This window comes from Stegostoma tigrinum, chromosome 25, assembly GCF_030684315.1.
Source record: "Stegostoma tigrinum isolate sSteTig4 chromosome 25, sSteTig4.hap1, whole genome shotgun sequence".
Taxonomy (NCBI): Eukaryota; Metazoa; Chordata; class Chondrichthyes; order Orectolobiformes; family Stegostomatidae; genus Stegostoma; species Stegostoma tigrinum.
Genome location: NC_081378.1, coordinates 14,369,788 through 14,384,493, shown reverse-complemented (window position 1 = coordinate 14,384,493; position 14,706 = coordinate 14,369,788). Strand labels below are relative to the sequence as shown.

Sequence of the window (14,706 nt, the reverse complement as noted above, 5' to 3'; positions counted from 1 at the left end):
TGCCTGTTAATTTCATATTCTGTCTGAACTGAATGAATATTAGTTTCACAATTTTCAGAGTTTGAGTTAGTTATAACTACAGATAACTAGTGAGGTATTTTAATATTATCTACGTTTTACACTTGTCTAATCATGTTGTAGAAGCAAAAATGCATTATTTTAATGAAAACATTGATTCACAGATGGTTATATTCCAAGTCGTCTTTGCCCATTCTCCCATACCTTTTTAAAATCAAAGTGCACATACTTAAAGATAAAAGATTAAAGGTGTAAGTATAGCATTCATGACTTTGAAATCTAAACAAGATAGTGAGCAGAATTTCTGCATCAGACAGCATGTTTGAACATAAAAGTGGGATTTCTATTTTATTGAGCATAAATTTGGCAAGATTAAAAGATTATACAACAGGTTTGGTAAACAAGACCAACTTAACCAACTTGCCACTGCAGCAGCTAACTGCTTTAAAAACTAACCTCATGTCTATGAATGAACTACATTTACTAGCAAACCATTCTCATTGTTAATAAACTGATACTACTAAACCTTAACTTCTCAACCTTGCTAAAATTGTTCTTTTAGCTTTCTAAATATATTTGGAAATATTTTTTAGATTTGCATGCTTATAAATGTATATAGATTACAAAGCTTCTTCTGAGACATCTCACTCCCAAGCTTGTTGATCAAGTTGCTGCTTATCATTCGTCCTTCTGACATGAGTGATGAACTGAGTTGCACTCTGCTAGACAGCTTCTAAAACCTAAATGGTCTACTGTGACAGCCATCTATCACTTCACTGTGCATTATTGGACTTGCACGTGACTTTGCCCTGCACATACAGCATGGGATTATTCCTGGTTTGTTATGCCATATTAGAAGTGGGCCAAGACATGTTTACCTTAAGTTTAATACTACTGTTGAGACCAGCTTTTATTGCCTGTCTCTAATTGCCCTTGCAAAGTTCACAGCAAACTGCTGTTATGAATAACTACTATCCCATGTGAAAGTAGTCTCTCAGTGTGAATGGGGTGGAACTATGTCATGCATTTTAAAATGGCCAATGAAGGTTTATTCAGCAAAATTCTGATTTATTACTGGGAAGCCCTTTGTCTAATCTACTTTTGTGATCTTCATAATCCGTCAAGTTTGTCTCCTTGGTTCTCTTGGTAGAAAGTTTGCATCTGCATCAGGACATTATGGCTTTCAAGCCTCATTCTAGGACTAGAGCAACTTGATACGCGAATATAGTGTGACATTGTTAGAGGTACAGTCAATCAGATGAGATGTTAAACTCGGGCTGTGTCTTGCTTTCAATGAGTACCATAGATTGCATATTAAATTTTGAAGGGCAAAGAAACATCTGTTTTACCAAAATGTAACTTTCAGGTCATAATGCTGTTCTTCCCATTTTTGACTTTAAATGTTTGCAGGTGGACATAAGTTGTTTCTGCATTTCTTTTTAAAGAGGACGGAATTAGGCATATTTTGAAACTGCTTCAACACCAGTCATTCAGTCTTGCCAGGTGGTGGAGTTATTGAATAGCATACAATTGAAAATGTTTGATAATTGAGCCTCCCAAGCATATATAGTACTTGGATGCCAAGCAAATGATTGAATATGCTTGAAAGTAAGTTTGTGCACCATTCTCTTAACGAGTTCTAATTTTAAAGACTCAGAAAAGCAGCGAGGGAGTTAATGATAAATATTACCTCTTCTAAGCTTGCTTTAGTTCCCTGTTAGTCAGGATTAGTGTAACAATGATGGACAGTAAAATTCATAAATAGGAATTGTTAATTTAAAGGAATTTATCAAACACATCATACAGTCATATAAATTGTGAAGTTGTCTAATTTAAATGAGACAAAGTTAAATTAGCTGTTGTCACCATTGTAGGTGGCACCTTATCCTTCGCATCTCTTCTGAGATGTTCATCATGCCGGCCTTCATCTGTGTGATTAATTGGCTTTATGATTGTTTCAGTATCTTCAGTGTTAGGACTTCCATTTTCTGCTCTATCTTTTGGTGATTGAGTAAACACACAAATCAGCTTTGTATTAAGGTCACTGGCTGACTTTGGATTAGTGGGGGCTCAGTGTGCTCTTTATGAAGAACGATTATCACAAATATCTCCTGTCAGATGATATTTTAATAATTTAGAGCACAGAGTGTGGTGAATGTGCTCTCTCTCCTCCTAGGAGGGGAGAACAGAGATCACAAGTTGAATCATCACATGATTCTGTAGCACAGATAAACAAGCCTTTTAGAGTGCAAAACTATTGTATTCAACGTTCCTGCCATGGAATACTGGATTTTAGCATGACTGTTAGGATTTATTTGATATCCAATTTACCAGAAATTAAATTCCAATTCAACTGTGGTAAACCAACTTCATTGCTAATCGCGTTAATTTTTTTTGACTCCTCCAGCTGCGTCAATGTAGTTTAATAGATTTTCAAAGTTTCCTTTATCTTTTCTCTCCTTCCTCCCCCTCACAAAAACCACCTTACTCCAATTTTGCCGTTTCTTTTGGAACTAGAATAGATTACAAAGTTATGAGCTGATGGCCTCTGAGAAATTAACATTCAATTCAACTTTGAACTTGTATCTTCGATGCACCAAGTTGTTTAAGTTTCAGCCTAGCAGTTCCTGTTATGGCAGCCTTAACATTTAAAATTCCAACTGCCTCTGTTTTAGTCCTATATCCTGCTATTCAGCTAACTCCCCATTGCACAAAAATGAAAATTGCTTTCCTTAAGCTTCAAATCTTCTCTGATTTTACCCCACATAAACTCTCTGCCTTTCTACAGTTATCTATCCAATCCTTCCAGTTCTCTGACTTTGGCCATCTGTGGTAATGAGAATGACCTCACTTGGAACAAACATTGGTAGTGGATGTTTCAGCCACTTGAGCATTTACTATCTGATCCTATTCTTCTGATCTCAATAGTTTTGCCATTTTTCTCCCTGTCTTCATAAATCTTTGTAAAGCCCGTGTTCTCAACAAAGCTTCTGGCCATCTCCCGATTCTTTCCCACTATGGTTCATCCTTTAATTCCCTCCATACCCTGTAAAATGTCTTCAGATAATTGTTTTACCTGAAGGATACTATATGAACTGTAGGTCATAAAGAACAGAGGCTGCGTTGTTACACTACTTAGTTTTCCAGAGACAGCAACTGATGATCTGCAGGCATGAATTCAAGTCTCTCAACAGCTCAGGAATTTAAATTCAATTCATTTTAGTAAACCTGGAATGAGAATCTATTATTAATAATGGTGACCCTGAAACAACCTAGTTGTCATCTGAAACATTTGGTGTACTACTTGACTTTAGGGAAGAAAGTCTGATGTTGTTACCCAGTTTGACGTGCATATGATTGCAGACCAACAGCCATGTGGTTGACTCTTTACTCCCTTCTGCAATGGCTTGGTTAAGGCATTGTTAATAAATGGTGGCCTCGCCAAAGACATTGTTGTTCATGTTTTTCAGGCAGCTCAGATCACAAGAACAGGTATTCTTTAGAAAACGCTTTGGATTTTAATTAGCTTCATAGAACACTACAGTGCAGTACAGGATCTTCGGCCCTCGATGTTTCACCGACCTGTGAAACTAAACTGAAGCCCATCTAACCTACACTATTCCATTAATATCCATATGTTTATCCAAAGACCATTTAAATGCCCTTAAACTTGGTGAGACTACTAATGTTGCAGGCAGGATATTCCACGCCCTTGCTACTCTCTGAGTCTAGGGACTAAATTGTGACAGATGCACTTGTTTTCACTTGTGATCCTCCAATATCACTGGGCTGGAGAAGCTGTAGAAATGGATGTAATGGATAAATGACAGAAAGTAAAGATTGATGTCTTATGAAATTGGAACGACCTCTGGACCCTGGGGCTACTTGGTCATTTCCCACAGAAAAGACAAGAAGGAGTGTAGCGTTCTTTTGCAGCAGTGTTTCAACATCGTGCAACAATGCAATTGACTTAAAATATTGTTGAAACATTAGTCTCTGTCTGTATTTGGGATTGTTGGGGGTGAGGGAAAGGAGTGATATCCAATGAATTAGGAAATACATTGCATTGAAGGTGCAAATTATTCCTACTAACTCAACCAAACGCCAGTAGTAGGCCTGCCATATGTAATACAGCTATAGGTATCATGTCGAAGAACACCATTTCCTACCATTTTGATGGCTCTTGGTGTTTCTTCTGCTGGACCAACCTTGTGTGAAGTGTACCTACTTTAAAAGTGCACATGTCCAGTCAGGAGAGAATCGATCTTAACTTTGATGGGTGTCACATTCTCTTGGTCCACCAACACTTAAGCTCTGTTTTGTTTTTTGAGAAGTGACCAAATAGGCAGGTATTTGAAGGTTTCTGGCACCTGCACACTTGTACTTTGGCAAAAATCACTGGACCTCAGAAATTTTGATTTAGTGTTAATAATCAGGGAGGATTTTAAGAGAACCCATTGCCAGTGGCTGAACGGTTGATATTAGCAAGCACTGATTTTAAGATGACAGAATAAAGATCCAGAGGCAACATAAACATTTTTGCTCATATAGTGATCAAGATTTGAAATGCACAGCCTTCAAAAGCCAGTGGAATGAATACTTGATTGGCTGCGGTGGGGGTGTGGTTAATATTGTAGGGATGTGTGTAAAGAGTTGAAGAATGGACAAATTGAATTGCTGTTGGAAAGAACTAATGGGATGTAGTCAGTTAAGTGGATTTTGTCTGTGCTGAACAGTCCCATGATTCAATGAGGGAAGGAATAAAGAAAGCACAGAAGCTGGAATGAGTGAAGAAGGAAAAAAAAGTACATGTTCAATGAATGGAAAGTATTCAAAGTTGCTGGATCAGTAAAAGAGCTTGCAGCTGTAAGCTTCTATGAGGCATGTTTCTAATTTCACGCTTGTATCTATCTCACTGCCTAAACCTTGGTTGATGATCTGCTCACAATTTCAGTTTGTATCTATTTTGTTGAAGAGTGCACTTTCATAAATGATTCCAAGCATTTTCTGGATAGCTATTTTGGTTTGGATAAATGTGCCATACTGATGAGCATAAAGCCTTAATATATTATGTGCTGTGCTATTAATTTGAGCCTGTCCCACAGGTTTGTCCATCAGGAGTGTAGTCTGTACCTTCAACTTGTGCAAAGTTTTGCATTTTAAAATAGCATCTCTGCAATATCCAAGTTAGTTCACTTAAATGCCATATTCCATATAGCACTTGATGCATATGTAGTCTAAAATGTTCACTTCAGGAATCTGCTACAGAGCTTCTTTGGCTCTTAAAGTCAAAACAATTCCTTAAGGATGGAAATGATGTGGAGGTGCCGGCTTTGGACTGAGGTGGACAAGGTCAGAAATCACATGACACGAAGTTATAGTCCAACAGGTTTCATTGAAAACACATGCTTTTGGAGCCTCATTTCTCCTTCAGGTGTCGGTGAGAGAGGTAGCATCAGACATGGAATTTATAAGGAAAAGATCAAATGGTCACACCACCGATGAGAATGTCTTAAACAAACCGAAGATGATGTTAAATCCTCAATCAGATGGAAGGTTTTAATCGATCAACATGTTTATGTAAATCCCTGAATTCCTTTCAAGTTATTGTCCTGACCGAGCTAAACATTTTATCAGTGTAAAGAAGGGGTGGCATTTTGGGTCAGACGATGCATGTTAGGTGTGAGGCCTTGTTGAGGAATCTGTTTTATTTTGGAGTCAGACTGGTTTTATTCCTAAAGTTGGAATTTATAAAATGCCACATTGACTGTGTCTATAAATTGTGTACTTTTGGAACAAAACAAATTCACTCCATAGATATGTGTATGTGTGTACGTACGTGTGCGTGTGCACATGCATGTGTATGAGAGAGAGAGCGCGAGTGTGCATGCAGTGTTGTGGGACCACCTGTCGTGCAACATGATTTCAAGGTCCTGGTTAAGGCCATCCTCATGGGGACCGAACTTGGCTTTCAGCCTCTGCTTGGTGACTCTGCATTTTTATGTATCCCACGATCTGCCAGTGGAGGCTGTTTACCTGAAGATCTGAGGCCGAACATTTGAGAAGCACCATTTACTGAGATTTCTGAAAAGAGGGCACACTCAACTGTGTGCAGGCCTATAATTTTGGTCTGTTGGCTGCGGACTGTGATTAGTCCCCTGATGTGAATCCAAGAGTCGGTGTATCTGTCTTTTCTTTTAGTGGGAAAGGAACTCCAAACCAGAATAAGATTTAACATTTTTCATCTCCTGCCCCGTTATTTGTTAACAGCACAGCAAGGTCTGATATTTGCAATAATTTGCCATCCACTTTTGTTGTAACCAGAAGGAACCATTCAGAATGGCTTATGTTTATTATATCCATTTTTATAACATTAATGCAACTGCTGTGTGGAATTTAATAGCAGAAGCAAGATTCTTCAGAAAACAACATGAATGATATGCCATTTTATGATGTATTCTTAACATCTGTTGTTCATAAAATCTCAGTGTTGGCACAGCAGGAGACTGTTTACTGATTGGATAGTTCAAGTTTGATGTAATCAGACTTCTTTGTCATTTGTTCCATGTGCAAATGAAATGGATTTCACAGATATCATTTGGTACCTGTCCTTTATTGTTTACAACTTAGAAGGAGGCCATTGAACCATCAAATTTATTCTGGCTGTCTGTTAAGCAAATTAGTCGGTTCTGCTCAACATGGTAGCTCAGTGGTTAACACTGCTGCCTCACAACACCAGGGATCTGGGTTCGATTGCAGCCTTGGGCAACTATCTGTGTGGAGTTTGTACATTCTCCCCATGTCTGAGAGTTTCCTCCCCATGCTCTGATTTCCTCCCATAGTCCAAAGTTGAGCACGGTAAGTGGTTTGGCTATGCTAAATGCCCATAGTGTTCAGGGATGTTTAGGTTAGGTGGGTTAGACAAGGGAAATGTCAGGGTAGGAGAAGGGGTCTTTGTGGGTTGCTCTTCCGAGGGGTGGTATGGACCTGTTGGGCCGAAAGATCTGTTTCCACACTGTAGGGATTTGATGATTTCATTTTTCCTCTTACCATCCCTTTTGCTGTGCAAATTCATTTCTTCTAAGTGTCTAAGATAAGAAAGTGTAGAGCTGGATGAACGCAGCAGACCAAGCAGAATCTTAGGACGACAAAAGCTGATGTTTTGGGCCCAGACCCTCCTTCAGAAAAGGGGGAGGGGAAGAGGGTTCTGAAATAAATCGGGAGAGATGGGGAGGTGGATCGAAGGTGGGTAGAGGACAACATAGATGGAGAGGAGACAGACAATTTAAAGAGGCGGGGATGGAGCCAGTAAAGGTGCGTGGAGGTAGGGAGGGGATAGGTCAGTCTGAGGAGGATGGACAAGTCAAGGGGGCTGGATGAGGTTAGCAGGAAGGACTTGAGGTGGGAGGAGGGGATGGGTGAGAGGAAGAACAGGTGAGGGAAGTGGGGATGAGTTGGGCTGGTTTTAGGATGCGGTTGGGAGAGGGGAGATTTTGGTATACTGTGGTATACTGCATCCACTGTACCCATTGTGGCCTCCTCTACATTGGGGAAACCAAGCAGAGGCTTGGGGACCGCTTTGCAGAACACCTACGCTCAGTTCGCAATAAACAACTGCACCTTCCAGTCGCGAACCATTTCAACTTCCCTCCCATTCCTTAGACGACATGCCTATCCTGAGCCTCCTGCAGTGCCACAACGATGCCACCTGAGGGTTGCAGGAACAGCAACTCATTCTGCTTGGGATCCCTGCAGCCCAATGGTATCAATGTGGATTTCACAAGTTTCAAAATCTCCCCTCCCTCCACTGCATCCCAAAACTAGCCCAGTTCGTCCCCGCCTCCCTCAACTGTTCTTCCTCTCCTCTACCCCCTCCTCCCATCTCAAGCTGCACCTCCATTTCTTTCCTACTAACCTCATCCTGCCCCCTTAACCTGTCCATCCTTTCTGGACAGACCTAGCCCCTTCCTACCTCCCCACCTGCACTCACCTCTACTGGCTCCATCCCCACCTCTTTAACTTGTCTGTCTCCTCTCCACCTATCTTCTCCTCTATCCATCTTCGATCTGCCTCCCCCTCTCTCCCTATTTACTTCAGAACCCCCTTCCCTTCCCCCATTTCTGATGAAGGGCCTAGGCCTGAAACGCCAGCTTTTGTGATCCTAAGATGCTGCTTGGCCTGCTGTGTTCGTCCAGCTCTACACTTTGTTATCTTGGATTCTCCAGCATCTGCAGTTCCCATTATCTCTTCTAAGTGTCTATTCAGTTTTCTTGCGAAATAATGATTCATATTTGCTTCCATCGCCCTGGGGGCAATGAGTTTGAGCCACTACCAGTTGCTGTTTGAAACTGTGATTCCTCCAATCTGCACTGCATCTCCTGATTGAAACCAAATCTGCATATTCTTCTCCTTGTATCATCAGCTAACGAGAACACTTGTTCTTCATTTCCGGACCAATCGTGTCATCATCTTGTACGTTTATCAGATCTCCCTTCAACTTACTTTGCTGTCAGGAGAAAAATCCCAGATCCTTTAACCTAATCTTGTACTTAAAATCCCTCATCCCTACAACCATTTGGCAAAGCTTCTGACCTTCTCAAGGACCCAAACATCTTAACTAAAATATGACAACCAGAACACATCACTCCAGTTGTGACCTAACTGAAGCTTGATCACCACCCCATCCTGTAGTTATCTCCTTGCCGTTCCCTTTCCTACATACCAACAAGTAGTTCCATTCTGCTCTCATTCAACACCGTTTTGCCTGTTGGTTGATCCGCACATGTATATTGAAGGCCATGGTTTTCATTTATATAATTAGTTGCTCCTAAATGCAAAGACAGAAACTTACAATGAAGTGGAAAATGGCACATTATGGAGGTAAGTAGGATAACTAATTTGCACATAACAGAATCCCACAAACTTTATTGTGATGAATGAACATAACAGTATGATGCTGCTAATTTGTGTAACACAAATAAGATCTAAACTCAGTGGAGCTTGTGACCTTTTATACATTATTTGCAAAAGGTTTTGTTTTCTTTTAAACCAAATCCTGAATTATGGTTTTGATCCTTCACATGCTGTAAATATATTTACAAAATATTGTGAAGCTAGATTGCATTAGTAATAAGGCATGGCTGGAAAAAAATGAGCAGTGTATTCACTTTTGAAATGATTGTTTGTGCCCAGTATGATGGATTCCGAACACTTGCTTGCTCTTTTGAAGCAGATAATTTACGCAAGATCATGCCTGCCTGAGGGACTCTGTGTCGCATTCTGTATTTCCCTTTTCTATCACAATAAAAGCAGGTGGTAATAAATGTCTTCAAACATCAGGGCTGAGTGTGTAATGAGTAAATGATGGTAGAAGAGGAGTGTACGAAACAAATGATGAATCCTGTCTCTGCTGACAAATGACTTTTTGATAAGTTGGCTTGCAATCAAATTAGAAAAGCCTTTCTTTATATTGAAACCCCAACTGAGCTATTGAACAGCAACCAAAACAGCGAATAAACGATTCAAACTATCGTGCCTAAACAAAAATGAGCCTTCAAGCTGAAATAATCAAAAATTGCTATTGATTCCTAGAACTGTTGTGTTCATCTTTATTGATTCAATAACGAAAGATAAATCTGGTCCCAAATGAGATTACAGTACGTCAGTGCGTCAGACAACAAGACTGGTTTTGAGCCATTCATCACCCTGTGCAATGACCCATGCACCCCAACCAGTTGCGCTTCTGTCTAATCACATTGCCATTGATTTGTATCTAATACAGAAAACCTGGGACTGACAATCATTTGCATCCTAAGACTGTTTTGTTGGAGGGGGTGGTGAAACAAAGGCTCATCTCAGTATAATTTTTATCTGTTTTTTAATCGCTTTTATTTTCCCCCTAGAGTGCCCAATTCTACAAGCTGACTGCTGAGCAATATCAGAAGGCTGTTAGTGAAGTGGAGACCAAGTTCAAGTAAGATCTCATGTTGTAACTTATCTTTTTTGTTGAGCCTCTTCTTTCTTTAAAACAGAAGAAATCTAATGGTGCCTTTCAATGTTGTCTGTACATCTCAGTTCATCCAGCAAACATCATGATAGTTGCATCATTTCTCATTATATTGATCATTTTCATCTGAAATGAAGCAGCTCAGTTAGCAGCATGAGAGTGTGCACCACTGCTGGGATTCGCTGCTCATGCTGTAGAACCATGGGGAGGTAATGAGATAGAACTTGCAGAGCACACTATCATTTTATTTCTTTTTCCAATGATGATTCAGAAAAATGATACTTAACATTCTAAGGTTAAAGCAGAAATACTGGAAATATGTAGCAGATCATTCAGCATGTTAAACAGACTGAGTACTCCACTTCAATGTGAGGGGCATGGTCCCGGTCATTATGAAAGTGTCCCAAAAATATGTTTCTTCCTTCCCCCCCAAAAAAAAATTACTATCTTTTGTGTCATGATGACAGCTGGTGTGTTTCCAACAATGTCTGCTTTGATTTCAGACATCAGGCATTCACTTTTGCTCTTAAAATTTTTGGAGCAGTTTGTCCAAGTAAACAAACTGTCATTCAGCTGTGTTCTTGTTGATGTCAGAACTTTGAGTTATGCCCAAAACTAATGATGTGATTAAAGCTGACTCACAGTAGCTCTCCTTCTCAGAGGTAGCATTCTATCAATAGTAGTTGACTTGTAGTTGTTTGAGGTAACGGAGTAGCTTTTTTTGACTATTTCAGAAAGCAGTTAAGTGTCACCAACAAAATTAGGTGTCTGGAATCGCATGCAGACCAGAATTGTTTGTTCATTCTTGCCTGGCACAAAAACCAAAGAATTGTGACCCAAGCATGGCTGATGGGGAAAATTAGAAGAAATATTTGATCGAAGGAAGGAGTATACGTAATATGTCAAGAAAAGCAGCAGACCTGAGGATTGGGAATACCTTAGATTTCAACAAAGGACAACGGTATTAATTAAGAGATGGAAAATAGAATACCAGTGTCATCATACAGGGAATATACAAGCTTCTGTAGCTTTGTGAAGATCAAATGATTAGTCAAGACATGTGTAGGTACATTACAGTCAGAATACAAGGAAGTTACAACTGGCACCCAAGAGATAGTGATCAAGTAAGTCCAGATTGTAGCCCTGCTTTCGCAAAGGAAGGAGCAGTTAACGTCCCAAAAATGTTGGGAATGCAGGATCTAGTGAGAGGAAGGATCTGAAGGAGATCAGTATAAATAAGGACATGATGTTGGCGAGCTCGATGGGATTAAAGGATGATAACTTGCGCAAGACCCAGTAATCCACATCCCAGAGTATCTCAGGAAGTGGCCCCAGAAATAGTGGCTACATTGATCATAATCTGTCCAGATGCTGTGAACAGTCCGTGTAGAAGGCTAACTAATGCAACCCCACTAATTAGCAAGGAGGTTGAGAGAAGGGAATTCTAGATGGGTTAGCCTGATACTGGTGGTCAGGAAAATGCCAGAACACTGTAAAGGGTTTAAATGCAGTGTACTCTGAGTCTGGTCACACAACAGGCAGAATCAGCATGCATTTATGACAAGGAAATTGTGCTTGACAAATCGACTGGAACGTTTTTTGAGGATGTAATTAGAGTTGATAAAGGAAAGCTTGTGCACGTGGTTTATGTGGACTCTCAGAAGGCTTTTGATAAGGTACCACATGAGAGATTAGTGTGCAAAGTTAAAATATATGGTATTAGGGTAGTGTACTGCATGGGTAGAAAACTGGTTGACAGGAAACAAAGGTTGAAAATAAATGTCTTTTTCCCAGTGGCAAATAGTGCTGAGTGGAAGCCTGCAAGGATGGGTGCTAGGAATGTAGCTTTTGAGTTGCTCGTCGGCTCACTGAGCCGATTATCCCATGGTGTGCAGACATTTTGTTACCATTCTAGGCACCATCATCAGTGTGACCTCTAATCAAAGCATTGGTGTTCTGTTGCATTCCAAATTATTTGTATGATCCTCTGGCTTGTTGGGTCCTGTCACTTCCAGTTCTGTTTTTTTAGCAGAGGTCTATTGTTTTTTGTTTGTTTTGTAGGCATGCCTAAATGTCAGAGGACGTGGTACAAAAGAAGATTCTAGTAATGCTGCAGCAAAAATTTAGCAGAAATGACCAGACTCCTTAACCCACATGATTGCACACAAATCTACATCAACACTGCGTCAAATGTTATCAACGACTAAAGACCCCATACTGACAGTAAACACGACTAACATGATATACAGAATCCCATGCAGCAAGTGCAATAAACATCACACTGGACAAACTGAGTAAACTGATGACCAGGATATATGAACACCAGCTGGCAGTAAAAAGACATGAGCAATATTCACTTGTCTCAATACATACAGACAATGAGGGCCATCAGTTTGACTGGGACAAATGAGTAACAGACATGCAAGCGAATTTCTGGAAGCCTAGCTCTAAACTTAGGACTCCATTAACAAACACACAGACATGCTGCAACTGTACAAAATACTAGAGCGGCCTCACTTGGAATATTGCATAGAGTTCTGGTCGCCCCATTACAGGAAGGATGTAGAAGCATTGGGAAAGGTGCAGAGGAGATTTAACAGGATGTTGCCTGGTCTGGAGCGAAGGCCTTATGAAGAAAGGCTGAGGGACTTGTGTCTTTTGTCATTGGAGAGAAGAATGCTAAGAGGGGATTTAATAGAGACATACAAGATGATCAGAGGATTAGATAGGGTGGACAGTGACAGTCTTTTTCCTAGGATGATGACGTCAGCTTGTACGAGGGGGCATAGCTGCATGTTGAGGAGTTATAGATTTAAGACAGAGGCAGGTTCTTTATTCAGAGAGTGGTAAGGGCGTGGAATGCCCTGCCTACCAATGTAGTTAACTCAGCCACATTAGGGGCATTTAAACAGCCCTTGGATAAGCATATGTAGCGTCGTTGGAGATTATGCTTCCCAGGTACGTGAAGCGTTTGACCGTGTTGAGGGGGTGGCCGTCGATTGAGATTCGAGGTTGGTTGTATGTGCTGCATGGTGGCTTCTGGCACAGGATCTCCGTCTTCTTCAGACTGATTGTTAGCCCGAAATCCTTTGCAGCTTCAGAGAAGCGTGTCATTGCAGTCTGTAGTGCATCTTCTGTGTGTGTGAGTAAGGCACAGTTGTCCGCATACAGCAGCTCCATGATGGGCTCCCATGTTGTCTTCGTGCGAGCGAGGAAGCGGCGCAGATTGAAGATTTTGCCGTCCGGGCGGAAGCGAATGTAGATGATGTTCATGAAGCCCTCCTTCGCTTCCTGCAGCATCATGTTGAAGAAGATGGCGAAGAGCGTTGGTGCCAAGACGCAGCCCTGCTTCACGCTGTTGCTGATGGGGAACGGGTGTGATAGGTCCCTGTTGTATTTCACCTTGCCGCTTCGACCTTCATGATGTTGCTGTAGGATGGTTAAGAACTTAAGAGGGCATCCGAGCTTCCCCAGGATTTTCCATGGACCGTCGCGGCTGACAGTATCGAAGGCTTTGGTGAGGTCAATGAATGCCACGTACAGTCGAACGTTCTGCTCATGACGTTTCTCCTGAAGTTGGCATAGTGCGAAAATCATGTCAGATGTGCCTCTGTTCGCTCTAAAACCACATTGACTTTCTGTCAGATTGTCCTCTGCAATGGTGGGGATCAATCTGCCCAAGAGGATTCTGGAGAGAATCTTCCCGGCCGTAGACAGCAGAGTGACACCTCCGTAGTTCGAACAGTCCGATTTCTCACCCTTCGTCTCCCTGTGTAAGAACATCAGAGTCACGTAGATCAGCTGGCACCTCACCTTGTTCCCAACAGAGTGCAAATAGGTTGGTGAGTTCGTTCAGGAGCAAAGCTCCGCTTAATTTGTATACTTCTGCAGGGATTCCGTCGATGCCGGGGGCTTTGTGGAGTTTCAGCTTAGAGATGGCGGATTGAATCTCATCCAGCGTTGGTGGACTGTCGAGTTCAGATCTGATGTCCTGCTGCGGGATTCTCCCGATGGACGCTGTTTGTACTTGGCAATTGTCCTTGAAGAGGTTCTCGTAGTGTTCTGTCCATCGCTCCATTATGGCCTCTTTGTCCGTAAGCAAACTGGCACCGTTAGCAGAGCGCAAATGGGCCTGAAGTTGGCGGGTCGGTCCATTCATCGTGCGTAGAGACTCATAATAAGCTCTGGTGTTGCCAGTGTCTGCATACTGCTGTGTTTGTTCTGCCAGTTTTGACCACCAGTTGTTTTGCATTGTTCTGAGATTGGCTTGCAGGGTACTGCATGCAGCTCTGTATTCTGCTTTGGCTGTTTTGTCATCAGATCTGGAGAGCAAGGTCTGATGGGCAGAGCGTTTCTTCTGGAGTCGAGTGTGTATCTCAGTGTCATTTTCGTCAAACCAGTCTCTGTTCCTCCTAGAAGTGTGTCCAGCCACCTGAACAGCTGTATCTCGCATTGCAGACTTCAGGTGATCCCATGTCTTTCCTGTGTTGCCATCTGTGTCTGATGAGTCCTTGGATTTCAGTCTCTCCTCTAGACACAGGCGACGTCGACAATCGCCTTGCGAAAGCAAGTAGTGCCTTCGGGCGACTGCGAAAGCGTGTGCGGGGAAACCACTCGATAAGCATGTCGACGAAAATCCAGGTTTACAAGGCCGCGGTAGTCACCACACTGCTCTACGGCTC

The 14,706-nt window shown here is 41.6% G+C and overlaps 1 protein-coding gene across 1 annotated transcript in view; it reads left to right on the top strand.

Moving 5' to 3' along the window:
* Nucleotides 1-14,706, top strand: part of chchd3a (coiled-coil-helix-coiled-coil-helix domain containing 3a) — a 233,219-nt gene that overhangs the window by 172,839 nt on the left and 45,674 nt on the right. The window contains exon 6 of the mRNA XM_048553803.2: nt 9,921-9,991. Within this exon, the coding sequence (XP_048409760.1) occupies nt 9,921-9,991 (71 nt within the window). The remainder of the gene's footprint in view (nt 1-9,920; nt 9,992-14,706) is intronic.